Source organism: Cryptotermes secundus, unplaced genomic scaffold (assembly GCF_002891405.2).
Source record: "Cryptotermes secundus unplaced genomic scaffold, Csec_1.0 scaffold337, whole genome shotgun sequence".
NCBI lineage: Eukaryota > Metazoa > Arthropoda > Insecta > Blattodea > Kalotermitidae > Cryptotermes > Cryptotermes secundus.
Genome location: NW_019733323.1, coordinates 982,063 through 1,005,302, shown reverse-complemented (window position 1 = coordinate 1,005,302; position 23,240 = coordinate 982,063). Strand labels below are relative to the sequence as shown.

Below are 23,240 nucleotides of genomic sequence, written 5' to 3'. Positions count from 1 at the left end.
TCATATCAAGAGAAAGCGTAAGCAGATTCTTAAATCCACACAAAGCACAGGAGAAGGAAACGTTGAATAAAAATGTATGTACTTCACCGGGTTTTATATTAAAGCTCAGAGAGGTAAAGTACGGGTCCAATTTACGCAGCGTAACAGCTGATATCATGGAAAATTTGCGGGAAAATCTAAAGTCAAGAGATTTCTCTATGGAAACTGTGATAAGAACAAGTATACACATCCTTAAAGAACTAGACGTATTACACGACATTCTTCTAAAATTATCAAAATTATATTTTGTCCTTAATTTGAAATCTGAGAAAAATATTTCTTTGTTCTTTTCATTTATACAATGTAAATCATTTCGATAAGAGTTATTTTATATGTCAGTTTTTATATTTATAGTAATTCATTCATTCATTCATTCATCAGTAATCTGTCAGAGAACAGGTCCACAGTCTTTTCCAAAACAGTTCCTCCACTGAATGCGATCTTGAGCTTTCTCCTTCAAATGAGAATATCCTCTTCTGTCCCCAAGATCATCCAGCATCTTCTTACGTCTTCTTCCTCGTCTTCTGGTCACTTCTATCCGCTCCTCTATCTTCGCATACATGGTATCTCTGTTTTTGGAAAGAGACTATCCAGGAAAAGTGATAATGTGGTAGTTTTTCCATTTGCTTTCCACATCGCAGTACAACAGCCGTTCAAACCACTCTGGTCACGCCTGTTGCTATACGAACTTGAACCATCTCGAGCATCATTTGCTCTGTGCTTCAAGTCGCTGCTGATGACGCTGCTTCCTGCATCAGTTTTTGGTTTTTGGTGTCTCTCTTCGTCTGATGCCTACCCTTTGACCTGTCCAGCAAGGGAGGCCCTGCCAGTAGCTACGCTACCGCTGGTAGAGCTCTCAGGCTCCTTGGCATACTCAAACCCCCTCACCATGCTAAGGTGGAGACACCTTAAATACACATTTAAAAATCTGGGTTCCTTATTATAGCATTTGAACCTACATAAGAGACAAATTGTATCAGACGGTCCCAAAGGCTCCACGCCGCTAATTCCAAATCAACCATTGGACATAATCTTGAGACACCAAACCAGATGCATGATGCCAACCTCGGGTATAATTTTAGGTCTTAAAATTGGACATCTTGCAGAATGATTCCCACTAAAATTATGTACGCACTACCTTTCTCCCCTTACCTAATCATATATCCGTCCTATCGTAGCCTCGTGCATTTCAGTATCTTACATTGTCTGTACGAAAGACTAAAGCTTATGAAGCATTTACGAAAACGACAATGGAAGCACTGGAACGTGTTCTTAAATCGTGTTTGTAATGTCCTCCTTCGCCCCCTTCTCAAATATATTTTCATATGTATGAGTGACTAACTACAATTAATTAATATACTATTGCTGCTTTATACAGTGTATAATCACTCCGCACTAATCTAGTCTGTTTCCACTAGTCTTCACTTATTTGTAACACAGGAAGTACATATAAAAGTCTCCCTACATCATACACTCCAGTACTATGTAGCACACGTGAAGTCTTCACATGCTGACCTCTTGTAATATCTATACCCCCAGTTCCAATACGTTCTCTCCTTACTTGTTTGTCCTCGTGCTTCTGCCGCTGTTATTCACTCATAACTCTCCTGAAATGAAGTGTCATCCAGTTCATTTCTCTTATAATCACTCTGCACAAACACCACGGAAAACACCTATTTTGGTAGACGTGTTTACAGTTCCATTGCTTAAAACAACACCGTTGTTCTACTGTTGCTTGGCGCGGACGACATAGAAAACACAGCCTCCTCTATTGTTCCATGACATAACAACGGGCTATTTTTCAAGAATTTGTCTTCGCGGGAACTCGTTTACCAACATTTTGCCTAGCAATATGTGTACATGTAACAATATATACATATACTGTGACGTGGATGGCATAACAGGAAGTAGGGGTCACGTAAACTTTGCGGTCTCGCGAGTGACGTCACATACCCTCACTCCTTCCATATTGTTATTCTGTGAAGTTTAGTGTCTAGGTGTAAATGTAGCTATTTTCTCAGAGATTTTAAAATTACCGAGGTCAGGCATTTTTCGCGAAGTTTATTCTTTTAACAGTTACGATTTGAAGTACCAACGGGTTCTGTGCTACTACTAAGAATAGGCGTACTCGTGACCTACGCAAATAACGAATTTCCTGATCGCTCCGTAGCTCAGGAGGTTAGTCGCTAGCTTCTATCCCTGGTCAGGTCATGTAGGATATGTGGTGAATAAAGTGCTATTGGGCGGTTTTTTCCAGGTACTTTGCCTTCCCCTGCGAAATCTCATGCCACCTATTGCTTCACATTCATTAATCATCCTCTCATTGATGATATACAGCTTCAATATTAAGAGCATCGTTAAATAACCAACGAAAACGATATTCTTTGTTACAGCATATAAATTTCTATTGGCTTCTAATATATTCTAATGCTTTGTTTTCAAATATTTGTGATTCATGCGAGAGATCATTTGTGACGTCCGCTCTGTTGCTCTGCATTTCCGTCTTCAGCTTTTATAAAGAGCAAAAGCGAACTTTTTATTAGCTGTGTTGAACCTTCGTGTTCTTCTGTCATAGCGTTAGAAAATTAACGTGTGTTTGGCCATTAAGCAGATGCTATTAATTATTTCGCCAGGAATTTTAATTTACACGATTTAGCGAGTATTATAGTTTAATGTGCAACACAGGACTGTACTCTGAACTGACCCAAAGTCACGTTTTGTTTACACAAAATAACTATTTGGAATTACTTAAAATATTTTAAAATGAGTACCTCAAATGTATCAAAAGTCTTCCTCATACGAATAATGCATTCTTTTACAAGAAGTTATCTATTTCGACTTTCATTCGGAAATGATTCACGAAGCATCAAAAGTCTCCAAAGCTGACGAACTTTCCCAGCTTTCAGGATATGCTACTAATTAAAGAAGGTATCAGATTATCATAAGATGGATATTATGAATAATGCTTCTGCTTGCGTCGTCCATTTTAGTCTTTCTTTACTGTAATTTGTCCTATTTATTTGTACGCATGTCTGCTGGAACACATTAACAAGATCTGGTAAAGGATAATTTACTTTCTTCTTGGCTCTACTATCTTCTGGGAAACTTTCCTTTTTTCATAATAGATATTCATTCTTCTTTATTATTATCATTTGTATCCACTTCTTCACCATTTACTATTATTCTCGTAAATTTTTCTATACACCTTCGAACCATCTCAATTTGGATCTGCTTGTAATATGTTACAAATATTCTTAGCCGCCATTGCTTTACTCACATGCAGAGTAATTTAATGTAATAATAATAATAATAATAATATCCAGAGGCCTCAAATTGCGTACTGCTACAGGACTACTATATATGTAGGTGAGATGTTTTGTTACTAATTTTCAGATTTGTTGTTGCCTGCAGCGCATGAAGCCACACAGCTGGTGAGAATGAAATTCTGTAGCAACATATATTTTCAATATATTATTTAAACGTCCCACTTTTGAATGTTTGGAAAATTAATCCGTAATTAATTTAGCCGTTAGTATGTCGTAATTTACATTCGTAGGTGTCATATGTTTATACCGCCGAACAGCGATGAGGAATCACGTTAGCGAAGCATACTGCTGAAAAGAGAAAAGCAGGGACGGTGTATGTAGGATTTGGAAGGCAGGATTTTAATAAACTTCGTAAATGTTTTTCCACATATGTACTTCTTAGACATTTATAGATTTGCTGGCACGGGTAACATTTCTAAGAACTTCTGTCAAGTAATTCGATATTCTTATTTAATTTTGTATGAAAAATAGTAACTGTGATCAAAATCACACGAAATACAAACATAAAGTTTTATGATTACAGCATTTACTGTAAGAGGAGGTCGCTTGCAGTTACGAGGAAATCTGTGATCTAGGAACCGTACCCTGAGAGTATCTTATACAGTCCCTTCGGACAACTTCTGTAAACATAAAATGGATGGTTGAAATGAAAAATAATATAGAAAATGGAGTCAGACACAAAATTTATAGGCAAAACTTACGTAAAGTGGCTTTGAAGACGATGCTTCGATCAGTTCGTGGTAGTACTTGTGAAGAGATAAAGTAGCTGGCAAAAATGGAAAAGGAAAATTTGCGGGGTAGAGAAGAGATTCTGACTAGTGGTGGTTGTAGTAGTAGTGGTAGTGGTAGTAGAAGTAGAAGTAGGAGTGTTAGTAGTAGTACTCGTGATAACGGTGATATTGGTAATTGCAGTAGCAGTCATGACAACAGCAGCAGCAGTAGTAGGAATAGTAGTGTTAGTAGTAATAGTAGTAGTGATAAAGGTTGTATTGGTAGTTGCAGTAGCAGTCAATGCAACAGCAGCAACAGTAGTAGTAGTAAGAGTAGTAGTGTTAGTAGTAATAGTAGTAGTGATAAAGGTTGTATTGGTAGTTGCAGTAGCAGTCAATGCAACAGCAGCAACAGTAGTAGTAGTAAGAGTAGTAGTGTTAGTAGTAGCAGTACTGATGGTGGTGGTATTACTACTATTACCACTACTAGCAGTGGTGGTGATAGTAGTAGTAGCAGCAGAAGAAGTAGAAGTAGTAGTAATCTTCATGATGTACAGTACTGCAATAGATTTATACCGAAACATTGGAACATTTGAAGGACATACAGCTTGGAGTATACTGCTGCTTTATTTCAAATATGAGTAGCGAATATAAACAAGCACATGATCGCCTGCAGCTGCACTGCAGTGTTGGTGTTGCTGAGTGCGTCGGTGGAGACATAGTCCGCTCTTGGCATTCACCGCGTGCCTTATGATCCACATGCACAGACATCAAGGCCAACAGTGAACACGAGGAGCAAGACGGATTCACAGGTTGCAGTGCCACGTTCCAGTTACTTCTGCCAGTTCATACTTACGTGTACATCAAAGTACAATCACTATAATATGTAGGAGCCGTTTGCTCAGTCAATATGGTAACTAGATTATGGGTCAAAGGCCGGAGTTCGAACTCCGGCACTGGGAACGAGCCAGTCTTCTAATCTTTACGTACAGTGACTGTATCCTCGAAGATTAAGCAAATGGATTGTACAGATGATTATATGCCTCCAAGAAATATTGTGGTTAAGAATGCAGTGAAGTTTAACCTCCACTACCCCTACGTCTTCTTGTAGTTGTGCACAGATACATTTTTATCTTATTAGCGTATATGAAACAGTTGGATTCTCAATCTTTATGTTGATAAGTAAAGCAAAGGTATCCTTGTAACAGTCCATGAAGGCCCATAGGATTGTGAGATGTTGAGATTCCCACATTTTCTAGATAATTGGCTCATATATGGCGGTAAGGTTATATTGGTAGAAGAGACAAACTGATTTCCATTAAAAACAGCTTACGAGGAAGAATGCTATCTTCTGAGATATCAAAAACGGGCGTTTTGGAGAAAGTTTTGGCCTACATACTCGCAAAAAAAAAAAAAGCCTGAAGCTGGATGCAAACAGCGCAGTGCATGATTAGTCGACTTCTCCTTCCTTCAGATAGCGGGCCGAGTCCTAATTCGGACTGGATGGTGGACGAAGTGCCTTATTTTTCTGGAATATGGTTCCTTCTCTTGTTAACATAACAGCATATGGTAGCTAAAATTTAAGGAAGTTATAGCGTCGAAATCAATAACACACAGATATTCCGTTTAATTAAAAATGAGGTTGAGGTTAAGAAATCGAATTCCATCAAAACTTCTACCCCAATTCTTGCTCTAACAGGCATGGCTGGTAACAGCATGGAGTCGCAGCAGGAAGAATAAAAGTTACATTTCTCTTTATGCTAAGATAGAGGACAACTGCAAGATCTACTACGACGAGGGTGTAAATAAATGTCGAGACAAAGCGGATTATGGGACTGCTCTTGAAGTGGTGTTTCATAATACAGTCCCAAGGACACTCCAGAAGGATTCAAGGTATTGTCGCTATCTCTACGAGGACCCAGTGATGTTATACGTCAAAACATGATCTCAGTATTGCCAACGCACACCGCCTGAATCCTTGAGGCTGACTCAGAATCTTTTGTGCATCTGGCAGTGTTACACGCTGGTCAGCGTAAGCCTTGACTTTCAACAGTGAAATTTTCATGTGTATTAAGTATTAATTAAACAACGATTTTGTTAAATTCATGGAATATGACAAGTTCACTGGGAGACTAGTCATGTAAGGTGAGTTCATTTTGAGGTTATATCAAGAAAGAGAGGAAATTCTGATCTTTTCCAGTAATGAACATGTTAGTACATCATTTCTTCAAGCAAGTCGTTGCGTGCTTTGCTTTTCCTCTGTCTATTGCGCTACTTAAATATATTGTTGATTTCATGACTTGTCCACCAAATGTTGTCTTTAAACTGTTGTTTTGTATATTCTTGGAGCCCATCCTGCGTTACATGCACAGGATTCTACGTTGTTTTTCTAAGTACAGGGTTACCATTTGAGATTCAGATGTTATGTAGACTTCGAAAATATGGGATTTTTGTATTTTTGTTTTAATTTTTATAAATAATTATATTTGTGATGCCGATCACAATGGCCTGTGGTAATATACGTGTTTAACTTTCTGATTCTGCCAATGTTAAGTCCTGGTATTAAATCTGTGCTCATTCTTTTGCGGTTTTAATACACATTTGGGGACCTTTCTGGGTCGAAACTAACAGGTCGTTGTGTTTCTTACCTCAGTATACTCACCAGGACTGTGGGTCACATGTACATCAAGTGTCAGAAATTATCTTTATCTCATTACTGATATGAAAGCCATTGAGATACCAAGTGAGACAGGTAGAAACAACCTTCTTCAGGAATACTTAAGCTCAGTATCATTACTGCTCTCTAAAGGAAATTTTGTGCAAAAATGAGCATCCAAGAGAAAGTTCCGCTTCTCCTCACATTAGCACTGGCTCTGCTATAGCAACGGTAATGACAGAATGGCGAAAGTTATTGTTTTTGTAGATGACCTTGACGTCTCGTAAAAGTGTTTTTATAATTAACAAGTTGGCAAAGTTGGCTGCAAATCATTCGGTGGATCTAAATATATTCTTCACGCAACTGGAATGTAATTTAAGTTGACGTTTGACTGACGTGAGAATTGCCATCATCAGATCGTGACTCAAGATGAAAGACACCTGTAAAGAGAAAAAAATTATGGATTGAGAAAATTTATATCAATTCAGCAATAATATGAGATGTATTCATAATGATACGATTATTGCAGAGTCAACCAACAAATATAATCATCTTACCGTTAAACATATTCTTAGCACTAATTATAGTATTATAAATGCATAATGTTTTACTTATGTAGACTACATACATTTTCATGTGTTTTTGTCTTCATGTGCCTCATTTGACTTGATTTTAATTTGTTGATACTCTAATTCTCTTGTAACACGTACGGACTCATTTTTACAAAGCCAATCATACCACAGTGAGTCAGAACGTATATTCCCTTATTTTCTTTTTGAAAATTAACTGTATCGAAAAAGGAGCCGCGGTAGCGTAGTCGGTATAGCAACTGGCTATGAGCTAGATGACTGAGGGGTCGGAGTTCGAGTCCCGATAGAATCAAGAATTTTCTCTTCTCCAAATCATCGCGACCGGCTCTGGGGCCCACCCAGTCCCCTATTAAATTGGTACCGTGGGATCTTTCCCCGGGGGTAAAGCGGCAGGGGCGTGAAGGTGACCACTCACTTCCAGCTATTGCCGAGGTCAATAAAATGTGAGTCTATACAGCAAATTCTCCACACGCCTTCATGGTTTAGTGTTTAATTTGGTAAGCACAGGGACAAATTTATCTTTTACGTTAATATACGGACAGATTTTTGGGCATATCATGTGTTATGTATGTTTAATTCGTGATCTTTGTAGAAAAACCGCACGAGGATTCTAACTTTTCACGAGATTATATGTAAATTTTTGCTGATATAATTCAGTTTTGACAAATGTAAACATGACTTCTGCACGAACAAAACTTTGTGAATCTCGATAAGTCATTTTATGAAATCGGACAGCTAATTTCTCATTACTTCTTTAGTGAACAACAGGATTCATGTTGTAATATTCTAGTGGAATAAAGGTCCCCTTTAATGCCAGTTCAGTCGAATTACTCGAACGTTCTTCTTTAGACTCTGAAATAATTGAACTCGGAGTTTCACGGCGACTGCCGATGCGTCATGATCCAACGCCATGCAGCCCAGACCGATGTTCGTGACTGCTTACCATTGATATTCAGATTAAAACGCCAAAAATACAGTACAGTCAAAACAAAACGCTGCTTCTCCGCCATTTGTGATTTTCTTTTGTTTTGCACAACTACATTTCTACAAGGGGCTCAATATCGCTTCTTATGGTAGTAACTCCGTAAGGCTTTTTGAGTTCTTTGGCTCTCGGGCTCAAATGTACCTATTCTTTGTATTTATTTTCGTTTATTTAATGAAACCCACAGTCCTGATGCGAGCTAGAATACTTCCACAGTAGGCCTGCAAGTAGCAGAAAGCTACGAAGAGCGAACCTGACGGTGCCGGGGGTATAACTGGGCCACCGTGTCACTGGGGGACATAAATACAGGGACCTGGCCCTGCAGGTTGGGGGTTGCACGCCAAGCTGACGACCTTCCTCTGTAAAAATACTTTTTGCTGCGAAATCCAAAGAAGTGAAAGCCGGATTCAATCTACCATGATCTTCTAAGGAAGGTTATGGTTGAAAAACGGCTGTTCTGCCGATAATGATGATGATTGTTTAATGACGCTGCCCCTAACGCTGACTGTATACTTAAAATGGTAAGACGATTAATGAACAATGAACCGAAAAGGATTTATAAGGAATTTTAGGCGCTATGCCGACATTTTCCTGTAGGGACTGAGGAGATAAATAACAAACTTTAATCAGATAGTAGTCTTTGGCCAATATTCGAAACCCAGACCTCCTGAATACGAAACAGAAATCTTACACACTCAACTGTGAAGTTCGGTGGGCCTGTTGCAGCAGCTCCTGATGAAAAAGACGTCGCTATATGAGTTTGGAGCTTTCGTGCAATAATGATCTTCAAATGGAAAGCCAAAGTAATGCTGAGGGAAAAAATTTGCACCAGTGAGATTTATCCAACAAAATTTCCACATGTACCAGTACTGAATTCGAATCTCCTAATTTTCAACTTCTAGGAATTCTCATGAGAAATAAGGAATGTGTAGAATTCAAGCGAATGGATGGTATTATCTTGAGCCATTTTTAAATACGAGTAACATCCATTAATTTCTGCTTTTGACACAGCCCAAATCGGTCGATGAATTCATCATTAACTAAAGGATAGTCAAATGGATAAGGTTATCACTCCCGGAGTTTGTTTGATTTTTAAATCATGGCATTTAAAGGCACTATTCCAACTACATTTATAGGAAGGTGACCCATAAACTGCGTTAGGTAAGGAGCTAGAAGCAACTGGCCATCAACTGCTCCAGACTACTACTCCGGCATTTTATTGCATTGAGCATTGAGGCAAACGGCAGCCCGACCAAGGCTAGTATCAGACACGTAGTAAATACAGGTCTAAACAGACATTCAAAGTTAATTCCCCCAGTAGGCTGATATTTGTATCTTGTTTTTTTTTATTCGCTTAGTGGGGGGTGGAGTCCAACTGGGTCCACTCGGCACGGCGGCCTATGTTTTGCCTACTGTAGCCTGCCCCGTGTGATTATGATGGTGGAGAATTTGGTGGAATGAAGATTGGTAGGGGAAACCGAATTACTCGGAGAAAACCCGCCCCAGTGCCACTTTGTCAACCACAAATCCCACTTGACCAGACCCGGGATCGAACCCGGGCCGCCGCGGTGGGAAGCCAGCGACTAACCGCTTGAGCTATGGCGCGGCCCTATATTTGTATCTTAGTTATTTAATGATGCTGTTTAAACTGCTTGGTTTACTTAGTGAACTTTAACTAAGCTGAGGTGAAGAATGTAAACTACAGAATTCCTAGCATTGATTTCTTAAGTATAGTTCCCTCTAAATTCGTTTGAAACTAGGAATTATCACAGAACTTTGAAAGGGTAATATCCAGTTTCAAAGGGGGAGAAAAGAGGATAACATTGAACATCTGTAGCCTGAATTTCTTCTGAAAATATTTGGTTCCCACCTCGCAGAATACAAAAAAAGATATGAATTATCGAACACTCAGTGTTGCTTAAGGAAATAATCATTGTTTATTGTAAGAATCATACAAAACATAGGCCTACAAACACATTGTGTGGATAAAATGCAGACTCACTAGTTCATGGAGTTGAGCCCTTCTTGAGAAGACCTAAATTCTACAGCTACTCAAGAACTTCCCAGCATACTGTGGAACCCGAAGGTTCATTACCGTGTACACAAGCGCCCTCCACCAGTCCCTATCCTGAGCCGGAACGCTCAAGTCCATACCATCCCTTCATATCTAAGATCCATTTTAATATTATCGACACACCTACGTCTTGTTCTTCCTAGTAGTCACTTTCCTTCTGGTTTCCCCACCAATATCCTATATGCAGTCCTCTTCTCCCCATTTGTTCTCTATGTCCTCCCCATCTCATTCTCCATGACTTGATCAATCTAATTATACTTGGCGAGAAGTGCAATTATAAAGCTCCTCGGTTTTCTCTACCCTCCTGTCACATCATCTCTCTTCGGCCTATACTGACCGCTGTGCTTTGAAGGGTTCAAATGGATTTCATGAAATATGTTGTGATGGTGAAAGGAGGAGAGTCGTGTCCAGTGTGGATGTTCTTTTTTTTGCGGTTCTGAACCTTCGCGTTCTGCTACAATGTAATTAATTAATTGCTCTGGTTGAAGTATACTTCACGTTTCAACCATTTTTTCTTGGAATTTCGCCTTTCTGTATATATCCACACTCTCTCGAGACATTAAATTACAATGAAGAATGCAGTCTTTAATATTATCAGTAATAAAACAAAACCAAAATCAAACTCCATGGTCTGTAGTCGGCAAGCGAAGTATACCGACCGAGCGACTGCCGCTTGTCGGCGAAGTTTGTGCCAACTTTAGCTGAAAGAGGGTGTGGCGTGGTCAGGGCAAAATATCCCCACAGCCGTTAATCTCGGTTTTCTAGACCGGAGCCGCTATTTCCTTGAAATAGCTCCTCAGTTATCCTCACAAGGCTGAGTGAACCCTGTTCCAGACTCACTATTTCTCAGAAAATCTGGTAGCGCCGGGAATAGAACCCGGGACTTATTGATCTGTAGCTAGGAACTCTGACCACAAACGCTATCATTATCAGTAACATATTATTTAATATATATAAATAACACTGATAATTCACAAAGTCGGTTTTTCTTGTAGGTCTTATGAAGAGTATTGAAAACCAGTAAACACATTTACCTGCAGTGTACGTTATAACTTGTACACTCTTACCACGAGATGACTGTTCGTGTCTCTAGCCACCCCTTTACAAAATTACGATAATCTCCCTTGGCGAATCTTCTTTATAATTGAATACGTGATGCAGTCTGACGTGTTCTTGCAGAGGAGAGGGGTAGTTACGAGACGTGATGTGGCTGCTAGGCAACGCAGGGGCGGGTCCAGACTTTAGAAGAGATGAGTCTCGAAACCAACTTCTCCCTTATAGGTTGTGTCGTCATCCAATAGAAAGACATTCTGGGAACATAAACCGAAACATACGAACATTTCTTACCCACGTGTGAAGACATTTGTGTCAATGGAGTTATGTACTTCACTTCTGATATAATTTCCTTCGCTTTCATTTGCCCAACTTCCTTGTGCATTACTTTATTTACACCCTTTCTTTCAGAAGTAAAGGTAAAGCTATCCCTGTAACAGGCCGTGAAGGCCCGTAGGGTTGTGAGACGTTGAGGGTCCCACATGATCTAGACAATCGGCTCACAGATGGCGGCAAGGTTGTCAGCCTTACGCGCCGGCCGCCCTTTACCCTCCAGGAAGATTCCTGGTAGTTATTTTTGTTAGAGGCTGAGTCGAACCTAGGGCCATAGTGCGCCTGGAAGTATTAGGTCAGTTGAAAAATCGACCTCATCGGGACTCGAACCCGCGACCTTCCGGTTTCTAGCATAGTGCCTCAACTAACTACGCTACCGCGTGCTCCCTCTTTTGAGAAGTAGACGTACGGAGAGGCATTTCCATATATGTTAGATTAGGCAGTCATTATTATGCACCAGCCCTACTTACTTACATACTTACTCATGGAGCTGAACCGTTCTGGAGAAGCCGCAAATTTTGCAGCTACTCAAGAATTCCCCAGCATATTATGGAACCAGAAGGTTCATTACCGTGTTCGCAAGAGCCCGCCACTGGTTTCTATCCTGAGCCAGATCTATCCAATCCATCCCATCCCATCCTATCTCTCTAAGATCCATTCTAATATTGTCCACCCATCTACGCCTTGGTCTTCCCTGTGGTCTCTTTCCTTCTGCCTTTCCCACCAATATCCTATACACATTTCTCGTCTCCCCCATTTGTGCTACATGCCCTGCCCCCCTCATCCTCATTGACTTCATTATTCTAATTATATTTGGAGAAGAGTACAAGCTGTGAATCTTCCCTGTATGCAGTTTTCTCCAACCTCCTGTCACTTCATCTCTCTTCGGTCCAAATATTCGCCTCAACACCCTGTTCTCAAACACCCTCAGTCTATGTTCCTCCCTTAATGTCAGAGACCAAGTTTCACACCCATACAGAACCACAGACAAAATTATAGTTTTTTATATTCTAATTTTTATGTTTCTGGACAGCAGACGAGAAGACAATAGGTTCTTGACTGAATGGTAGCAAGCATTACCCGTGTTCAATCTCGTCTTAATTTCCTCCTGAATCAGGTTTCGATCTGTTATCGTTGTTCCCAAATTCTGAGCTGTGCCACATTTTCAAAACATCTGTTTCCTATCTTTATGTCATGATTTTGCCCTGCATTTTGGTGACGAGACAGCAGCATATACTTAGTTTTCTCTGTTTCTACTTGTAGAGAAAACTAATTATATGTTACTGTCTCGTCACCAAAATGCAGGGCAAAATCAGCCTTCTTGTGTAATCAATTACATAGTAAAGAATTTCTGCTCATACCCACGAATACGAGTAGGCCTGATAGAAATAATTTTGAATTGCAACACCAGTAGAAGGTATTGTCCTCAAAATCTGCCAATTTTGGCACAGTCGCGAAAGATTTTCTTTCAAAATGTTATACCTCAACAAACGATTTTATCTAATTAATCACTTAATCTATAACTAACTCTGTTAACTGAATTTTTTCGAATCTGATCAGTCCCATTTCTATACTATTTTTCTCATGAATTAAATCACAAGTTCCATGAAGCAGAGCCTTTCTTGATAATCTTATAGTAGCTTAGCTAATCAAGAGACTGTCGAATTTCTTTTTTAATTCGCTTAGTGGGCGGTGGAGTCCAACTGGATCCACTCGGCGCGGCGGACACTGATTGGCCTATTGTAGCATGCCCCGGTTGATTATGATAGAGAATTTGGTGGAATGAAGTAGGGACTGTCTACCATTTGTAGAAACCAAAAATTCATTGTCCTATCCGTAAGACCTCGCCATTGTACCATATGCGGAGCGTGAGTGATAAATCCATATATTCACACCCAACTTACTTGTAATAATTTTAATAGTATCCCGCTATCTGAAGTTTTATCTCTCAAATTGTCTTTTCCCTTCATGTTTTCACACTAAAATCTTGATGATTAAATGATAATGAGCATATACATAGCGTGTACGCTAATTAAATCAATTTCCAATAGTAAGAAAACAGTCCTCAATAAATTCAGTTATTTGTATCACGAGTGAATTTGAAATACCTGTCTGTCTCAACTCTCATGCATCTCCGAGTAGAGGTTTGAACCTATAAACTATTTGGAATTCACTTTCAATCATGTAGGCCGTGCGAGAACTCAGGCGGTTAGTCGCCTGCTTCCCACCGCGTCGTCCCGGGTCATGTGGAATTTGTGGTGGACAAAGTGGCACTGGAACAGGTTTTCTCCGAGTACTTCGGTTTCCCCTGCCAATTCTAATTCCACCGACTGCTTCAAATTCATAATCTATCATCCGGGTCTGGTCCAGTAGGTCAGTTAGTGGCCGACGTACCAAGGAGACTCAGTCTCACCCCGGCCTAAACCATGGACCTAAAAAAAGGAATACAAGGCAAAAAACTTCATTCACATAGTCTTTACACAAAAGTACTAAGATTTTTATTTCATTGAATGTGTGTGTATATATATATATATACATATATACCTGTTAAGAAAACACTGTACCTCAGATTCGATCCCTAGCTTCCAGGGTAAAAGCCTCCTGCGCCTTTAAAGACCACATCCATATTGTAACATCCCTGAAAAGAAGAAGAAATCCTGTGGGAACGGATTTGCAAATCGCCCTATTTTAACAACACTTGGAATAACTTTATCATAAGCAGAAGGGAATATATTCCTCCCCCATGCAGAATTACATTTTAATTTGCTCTAGCCTGCATTTGACAAGAGGCGTTGCTTTTTTAATCACTGTCTTTGTGAAAGACACGTGACGCATCCATGTTGAGGGTGACTGCACTATTGAGAAGCACGTGTCCAACTCAGCTGTTGGCAAAGGAGGAGGGGATAAGGGGAGGGCAACAATGCGTCGCGTGACGTAGCGTGACGTGGCGGCATGGTCTGGGGGAGTAAAACTAAGAGGGTGGGGGAGGCAAGTGGTACTACCTTGAACCAACCCCTTGAACCATCGCGTCAGTCAGAGAGGGACAGAAGACTGGTTTTCATACAGACCTACATTTTTGTACAATTTATAGTTATATGAAACGTGATGACCTAAATAAGCAGCTCACGTAAACTGACGTCTCTCATTTAGTGTGGCCCATTGGCCATGTCAGTTCTTTTTGTTTTTCTTGCTGTCATTTTAGCCCACTTTCCTCGTTCTAAAAAAAAGATACAAGTAGGCTTATGAGATCACCTTATTGTGTGTCTAAATGTGTACACCCCTAACAACTTTCCAACGCCGAAATCGATCTTTAAGGAACTTGGCATATATAACATGCCATCTATGACCATCTCAATGGCATACTTCATAAATGCCGCCCATCAGTAATACCAACATTGCAGCCTGTGAAACTGTTGAGTTAATAAGTCTAATACTACTTGACAGTCGGAACCAGTCGACATAAAACTTCGTATATATATTCTATGACCTGAGACCTTCTCAGTGGCGTGCTTCATGGGTCCTTCCCTTCCAGTAATACCAACACTGAAGCCTTTCAAATTGTATTGTTTTATTTACGTCATTCGCGTACATACTATTTTCTCTTTCTTGTCTTATCAAAAACTCAATTCCAAGTGCAATGAAAGTAAATTCTTCCCAGAACTTCTTGTTTGTGGTTTATTTTATGAGCCTTCCACTATCTTGGCGATACTGTATACAGTGTCAAATGGTAGAATCATTGATGAATGGTTAAGTGGAAAGTATTTGAAAGGAAGTCTCAGTGGCTTAATTGAGGTACTATCCTGGCATTTGCCAGGAGTTACTGAGAAACTCCATGAAAACCTCATTCAGAATAGTTGGTATCCCGGCCGGGATTCGAAACGAGCATCTCCCGAGCATTACCGCTAGACTAACATGTTCTTTCGATCAAGCCGTACTACAGTCAATCTGCTCTTCATAAATTTGGAGATATTTTTAAATTAACAAATTTATATTTATATATAATATGCCTGGGACACCGTCGTCGTGTTTAATTTACAAAATTACGAATATAGTTTGGTCTGTATAAAAGGGGATCATTTTGGCCAATCCCCTGTCCTGGGGCGGGGGCAAACCTACTCCTATCTAATTTAACAAATTATAATTAATAATCAAAAATGTTTGAATTCAATTTCATTACATTTTTTACTTCTTCTTCTTCTTCTTCTTGACTTTTCAGAGATATTCGTTTGATAGATCTGATTTTCAAAATATTTATTAATGATACTCATACATCTGTATGACTTTCAGAGTGGGGTGGGGCCCCAAATTTGTATCACCTCCCTCAGGCCTTGAATATAGTAGTGAATTTTGAAATTATAATAATAAAAAAGTCTGTTGATGCACAGTAATTAATATTTTTAGGACGATGGATGTAAAAAAATAATAAAGATTTTCGTTTGAAATTTGAAGTAATAACAATGTGCTCGTGTGAGCTAAATAGACCATATAGTATATTAGCTTTGGGACCGATCACAGTGGCCGACCCGTCTAAGGCATGAACCGTTTTCGCCCGCTCGGACGTTGAGATCGCGGGTTCATATCCCCCTCGAAGCATGAATATCTATGTGCATTTATTCTGTATTTGTGTTGTTCTGTGTGTAGGTAACAGCCGTGCCACGAGCTGATCCCCCGTGAAAGGAGTCCTACCGACTTTGTATAGATTAAGAAACTGAAAAAGCGACCAAGTTCCACATGGGCTGTAGAGCCATAGATAGATAGATAGATAGATAGATAGATAGATAGATAGATAGATAGATAGATAGATAGATAGATATCGATATCTATGAGCAATTAAGTATTAGGTCATAGACAGGAATTTTGAAATGTGGTTCGGTGTTGGTATAGACACATGCATGTCACTCGAGTTATAAAATTGTTTATTTTAAATTATAAACATATTGATCTCTTGGATTTTCGTTTGAATTTTAGGCGAAGTAGTTGCCTAAGGATGGCTGAGATTAATTTTGTTCATTCTAAGTTCGGTTCGCCTCTGTAAGGCCGAGCGTGATGTGCAGCGATGTCATTAAGAGCTTTTCCAGAAGTGCCTGGTTCAAATTTCGACTCGTGTACCTGCTTCTCTGACTGAAGCTTTTCATATTTTCCCTTAGCTTTTCCACGCCCAAGCCAGGATTTTAATTTGAAACGCAACACACCTTCCTTTCTAATCCTTACCTACTCGACACGCATTAAACGTCACAACCGGTTACTTCTCCTGCCGCGTGTTTGGAAGCTTCCGCTTTCAACCCTCGGTGCAGAGACTGGTAAGTCCTAAGGATATATTGGTTTTACTCAGTTCCTCCAGGAAAATTTGGGGGGAAGTACCTCAAATCAATCTAAAATGGCTTCCTTCCACGTACTTTCCAATTCGTTATTCACCGATTATCCTACAATTCGATTCAACTTTGAGGTTGAACCCTGAAGATGGAGGCAATGTTTTCCTTCCAAATTTTTCTTCTAACCTTCCGGATATCAGAGCCATGTCCTGATCCAGGTGACCACAGTATCAGACGCGGTAATTGGAAGCAAGTCGAGATTCGATCCCGAGATTTCCCGAATAGAAGCAGCGATACCAGTTGCTCATCATTAAAAATAGTTACACAGCAAATATCTCTTGGTGACCGTGGCAACTTCCATAGCCGTCGCACAGTACATCCAGTGACCAACGTTAATTTATGGTTAAATTACAGAAATGATTGAAATGTCATTTTAATGAGTAAGCATGTGAAGGCAAATGCCACTCTGTACACTGTCAGCCGGTAATACCTATATCTACTCTGCTGTGTAGACGCTACTGTCCGAGATGAACCTTTTACCCTGTTTCACAGTTTCTGAATCTAACAGACAACCGGTAGGAATCTCTCGGCAGAGGATCAGCCCCTCGTAAAGCTCAAACATCCATGCCTCGAGTGGAATTCGAAACCACTACCCCAGTGTTAAGCGGGAGAAGACGGTTCATGCCTCAGACCTCAAGGCCACTGTGAATGGCAATACTTGTAATAACAAGGCACATGCATGAGAGTTATTCATTACATAAGACTTCCTGCTTCATGCAATGTTCAAGACCAATAATCTGTCTCTTCTAATGGGTCTTTCGACAAGTAATTTTATGTGTTGGAGGTCCCTGTAATATCGTCTCTCATAATTTAAGTAATCTTACATGCTTTATTATTATTCTATTCGACGGCTGTGGAAGAGAAGACAGGTGAGAAGATTACTGATGAATTCTAGATTAAGTAATATTCCTCCGGACACTAAATTAGGACTACTAAACTATGCCGTGAAGATATATGGAGGAGTGGAAATATAACTCACCATTCTTGACCTTGGCACTACATGAGTAGATAATATAATCTGCGTCTGATTTTTGTCTTTAAGGTACTCGGTTCATATCTTGGCTTATTATATCTGTCGCTACTTGTAATTCCTAAAAGTTTGTCAGGCTTTGGTAGAAATTTATATTAGAAATTTGAAAATGTGCGTATAGCTGCATAACAGTGTTACCCCATGTACGCATATGATGAGCCTCCCCAAGCCTCCTTTATATAATTTATTCTGGAAATATATTTGGTGTCACGTAATATATATGAACAAAATTAGATTTTATTTACGGATAATTGACTTCATGGAATAGAGTTTTCATGAGAAGTAAACAATTTCTGAGCTAATCAAGTAATTCTCCCTAAGTTTCATTACCGGGTTGGCATGGGTCAGCTTTCAGTCCCTTGAGTTCAATACGCAACCTTCCATCCAGTTTCTCTAGGATCCATTAATATTATCCTATCTACACCTAGCTCTACCATATTGTCTCCTTCCCTCAGAATATACATCACACAAATTTATGGTGAAGTAATATTGATCTGTCTCTGGTAATTTTCAAAAACACAACTCCGAAAACCACAATTTAATTTGTCCATTCTTATAGTAAAGTATATATGGCAGGAGCGTCAGATATACTACGCATATGCCTCCTCAATTCCCAAAATATTTACCACCTGCGGGCATTCTACAAGACTCCTGAAGATGAACTGATGTTTTAGCGGGGAAAATTTATTCTCAAGTACTGGCCACGCCAAGTCGGCTTGGATCGATGAAATGCGCCTGAATGGCTTCTACGCGTCGAGGCAAGCCGTGCTGTTACGCTGTCTGCATAACAGCCAGACTGGTAGTTATTTGGGTTCAATAGTGGCGATCACCCAACAGCCCACACCTTAATCTGCCTTGAAATAACAGAGTATAAACTAAAGGTACGTGTCTCATAGATTGATTAAGTTATTTGATACTCCGGAAAAATTGACTTTGGGTTCCATAAGAGGCAGATAATTTCGTAACCATTTATTTGTCAACAGGTACTCTGATATGTGAGTTTAGACTTATTAGAGATAATGTCTTCCTCTATAAGCCTCCATGGAGTGATGCTTAGCAGAGGAGAATGACAATTTTACACGAATTAATACCTGAGATAATATACAGGGTGTTTCCTCTAGGCACAAATATTTCGTAATTTTTAATTCGCCCCATTGAAGCTGATAACCTTGAAAAATGGTTGAAATTTTATGTCACTTGTGTTCTATTAAAAATAAAAGGTAATATAGTTACTTTCAATAGAACTAAGCTCTCTGGAACTTACTGTGATAAAACTGTGTGTATGACGCGTGCAGTACAACTTCTATGATCGTGCATTCAGGCGGAATTGTCGGAGGTTCTTCCAGTCAGATCAGTCCAACTTATTAGGCCGCTCTTATGAAACTTATATTCAGTTATATTCCAACAAATGTTTCTTTTCGTAAGGAGCCTCGAAATTTGTTATTCTTACCCAAATGGGACTAATGCTGCAACAGTTAAATGAAATATGGTGAGATGGTTGGAACATGGCTTCGAAATGTGGTGTTGGAAAAGGATGGAGAAGATCAGTTGGACCGATTATGTGAGAAATGAAGAAGTGTTAATTAGAGTCAGTGAGCAGAGGAATATCCTACTAAAAATAAGAAACCGGGAGGCTAATTGGATTGGTCATATCTTACGCGGTAACTGCCTTCTAATAGGAGTTATTGAAGGAAAGATAGAGGGGCGGATAGAAGTGACCAGAAGACGAGGAAGAAGACATAAGAAGATGCTGGATGACCTTGGGGACAAGAGGGTATTTTCATTTGAAGGAGAAAGCTCTAGATCGCATCAAGTAGAGGAACTGTTTTGGAAGAGACTGTGGACCTGTCGTCTTGACAGATTACAGATGAATGAATGAATGAATGAATGAATTAGTCAAACATTCTGGCCAGGAAATATCAATTTTTGGGAGATATAGGATTAGATTGAAACCTAATAAGAAAGAAGTATCTTCGGTAAATTAGCTGGAATTGGTTAACTTTACTGACAAAGAATAATTTCCTGCAGGGAGTTTGGTTTTGTGAACATTGTAATGATCGTTCTGGTTCCATAAAAGACTGCGAATTTTCTTGACTAAGTGAGCGATCCAAAATTTTCAAAGGGGACCATATAGATTGCAGTTAATTTATTAGATAATTATGTAGGCACGTGTCCGTTTTCAATGACACTACAATTTTCCAGATTGTTCCTGATTCTCACAAAGATCACCCAACATTTTTTACAATAAATAAACAAAAAAAATACAGCATCTTATTAGACTGAATTCTTACATCAGCCACACCAAACGTTTCCCATAGAAATTTATAATTATTTCTTTTAACTAATTATTATCGCGGGTTCAAATCCCGATGAGGTCATTAGATTTTTTCAATTGACCTAATCCTTCCAGCCGCACTATGGCCCTGGCGTTGACTCAGCCTCTAACAGAAATGAGTAGCAGGAATTAATTAAAATATTTTCCTGGGGAGTAAAGCGCGGCCGGCGCTTAAGGCTGGCAACCTTACCGCCATCTTTAAGCCTATTGTCGAGATAATGTGGGACCTCAACATCTCACAATCCTATGGGCCTTCACAACGTGGTAGAGGGATAGCTTTACTTTTTTACTTTTTGCTTTTTATTAAAAAATAACGTAGTACCTGAAGCTACATTGCCAGCCAGATGTTTGGAGTGAAATGAACTAGCATTTCTCATATAAAATAATACTGTAAATTTTGTTTTATTTGATTGTTCCTTACTGATTTCAATCATAATTCCAGGTCAAATATGTACACTTCAAGAACACACTGGGTTAGAGGTTACATTTTACGTCCTTACCTGGGATACTCAGTGTGAATATCAACCAGGTTGTCAGTTGTCTTGATTGAAGTTTTTTTTTCGAAATCGCAATGAAACTTTGCAGAAATTCTGTTAACTTCATCATATCTCTCTGTCTGTTCTCATATAAAAACTCGAGAAAGTGTTTTCATTACCGATTCACATTAACTTCTGTAAGATCGGTCGAAAATACAGGAAAATTTACGTGATGATCTGTCAGCATCTAAAACAAAACATACAAGATATTTATCGAGCGAAAAAATGTTTAGGAAAAAGAAGTCGTGTGGATAAATAAAGAGAATTTTCTGTCAAACGGAACTGATTTTCTATATGCCTTACAGTATTCGAGACAATTACAAAGACACCGTGAGCACCAGACTTGTTAAGCTACGAGTAACCCTCCAAAATAATTTATGGGTTTCCTTAGTCTGTCCAGAAAATGAAGGAACGGTACCTTAAAATACGAATTACAAATTTCCCCAAGCCCATAAATATTTATTATTTAAGCTTGTCTTACGGTCTCATTCTTCGCTACATAATGTGTATAATCGAAACAGCGTCGGTAAATATCCTAATAATCAGTAATAATCTTCACGTGAACTTCAGTGACGTACATGAAACTATGAATGCCTCTCATACACAGTGCATGTCCCACCCTTAAATTCTGAGAACTTGCTTCCAGGATTTCTCTCTGTATTTTGAAATGTGTGTTTCAAGAATGAAGCGCAGATCGTGTTCTGTTTTAGCGTAGTAATATCGCATGGCAGTTAAGAGAACAGCCACACCTATACCGTATCCATCCACTCTGATCCAGTGCGTCATTTAGAAAATATAGCAAACATCGAAAATGTCGATATTCTGGCACGTCTATGGAATCATCCTATAGTTTGTGCCAGGGTTCGTGCGAAGAAATGAGGGATTTAAATAAAACAATAGCACACTAACTCCACTCTTTGATGTATCTGACATTGCCAAATGCCTCAGTTTTTATAAACTAGAGCGTCTCAGAAATTGGTTTTGTTTCCTTCTTCAGGGAACAGGATAAAATGAGTAATTACAATTCGTTGAGCTCCTTGGCAGAGCTAGTACCAAACTTAGGCCAGGAGCAGAAAAGTTCTATCTTGGTGTACATTGTCTTATCATTTTATGAATATAAAATTAACATTCTACCGCCCCGAAGCCTAATGATAGTAATATTTAAAATTTCAGTCCCTACCTCACATAAAACGTGCTATGTGTCATTGCAAAGACTAATCAGTTAATGCTATTTAAGTAAATAATAGTTTTTCATTCTGACAGTCATACGAAAATTATTAATGTATACATAGAAAAATGGAAAGAATTTTGAAACATACATTGTGCATAACAATAATTTAGACTTAAATTGTTAAAAGACATTAGTTACTATATGTACCACGTGTTTTAATATTTAAATAAAACTCTGAGTGTTGCCAGCATATCGTATTTTTATATTTTATACGATTCACAGAATAAACAGAGATCATTCAGCTGAACACTAAGCTATCGATCTGTGCAATGCAGTTGCACTGATTTCTCTGTAATAGGAACTGATTTTAAATCCTATTTATATTTATTTCTGTCTTCAAAATTAAGGTTTCTCCATTTTCATACGGAAAATTAAATCAGTTTTTCGGTATACGTGATAAATATTCCCTATAACTAAACTTCCGTAACACGTGTGTCTCAGAAATTCAGCCGTCATCCTTTACCAGTGAGTGAGTCACCATCACACTAAACTACTTTACTTCTTCATACCTTGTGCCTGTTGTAAATGGGACATCCTCCGTTCATTTAAAAATAATTAGCTTCAATTATAGTATGTATATATATATAAATGTACGTTCTAGCCTTATAGAAGTATGTATGTATATATATGCAGGTCACGGTAGCCGAGCGGTCTAAGGCATGCACTGTCTTCGCTCCTTGGAAACCGGGATCGTGGGTTCGAATCCTACTGAGGGCATGGATGTTTGTGTGCGTTTCTCTGTTTGTCTACAGGTAGAGGCCTTGCGACGAGCTGATCACTCGCCCAAGGAGTCCTACTGTATGTGTAAGATCTAGAAAAACCGAAGTGAACGGAGTTCATGGAGGTAGGCCTAGGCCCACTGGGGCTGTAGTGCCAAGGGAATATATATATATTAATGAAGGAGGAGAAAAAGACGGAGAAAGAGACACAGAGATCTGGGAAAGAAAGAGAGAGAGGAAGAGGAAAGATGGGG

General features: G+C 39.2%; 1 protein-coding gene and 2 long non-coding RNA genes across 3 annotated transcripts in view; 2 read left to right on the top strand and 1 right to left on the bottom strand.

Moving 5' to 3' along the window:
- Window positions 1-4,140: 4,140 nt before the first annotated feature.
- LOC111867956 (uncharacterized serine-rich protein C1E8.05-like) lies at window positions 4,141-4,671 on the top strand. The gene has a single exon (XM_023858202.1). The coding sequence runs from the start codon at window positions 4,141-4,143 to the stop codon at window positions 4,669-4,671; it is 531 nt and encodes a 176-aa protein (XP_023713970.1).
- Window positions 4,672-11,469: 6,798 nt separating this feature from the next.
- Window positions 11,470-23,240, bottom strand: part of LOC117282593 — a 28,103-nt gene continuing 16,332 nt past the window's right edge. Inside the window, exons 2-3 of the long non-coding RNA XR_004513389.1 lie at window positions 14,328-14,401; window positions 11,470-11,687 (exon numbers count right to left, since the gene is read on the bottom strand). This is a non-coding gene — a long non-coding RNA (uncharacterized LOC117282593). The remainder of the gene's footprint in view (window positions 11,688-14,327; window positions 14,402-23,240) is intronic.
- LOC117282592 overlaps window positions 18,997-23,240 on the top strand; it is a 74,426-nt gene continuing 70,182 nt past the window's right edge. The window contains exon 1 of the long non-coding RNA XR_004513388.1: window positions 18,997-19,046. This is a non-coding gene — a long non-coding RNA (uncharacterized LOC117282592). The remainder of the gene's footprint in view (window positions 19,047-23,240) is intronic.

Excerpts from the sequence above, each read along its gene's own strand:
- LOC111867956 (XM_023858202.1), top strand. The coding sequence starts at position 4,141 with ATGGAAAAGGAAAATTTGCGGGGTAGAGAAGAGATTCTGACTAGTGGT.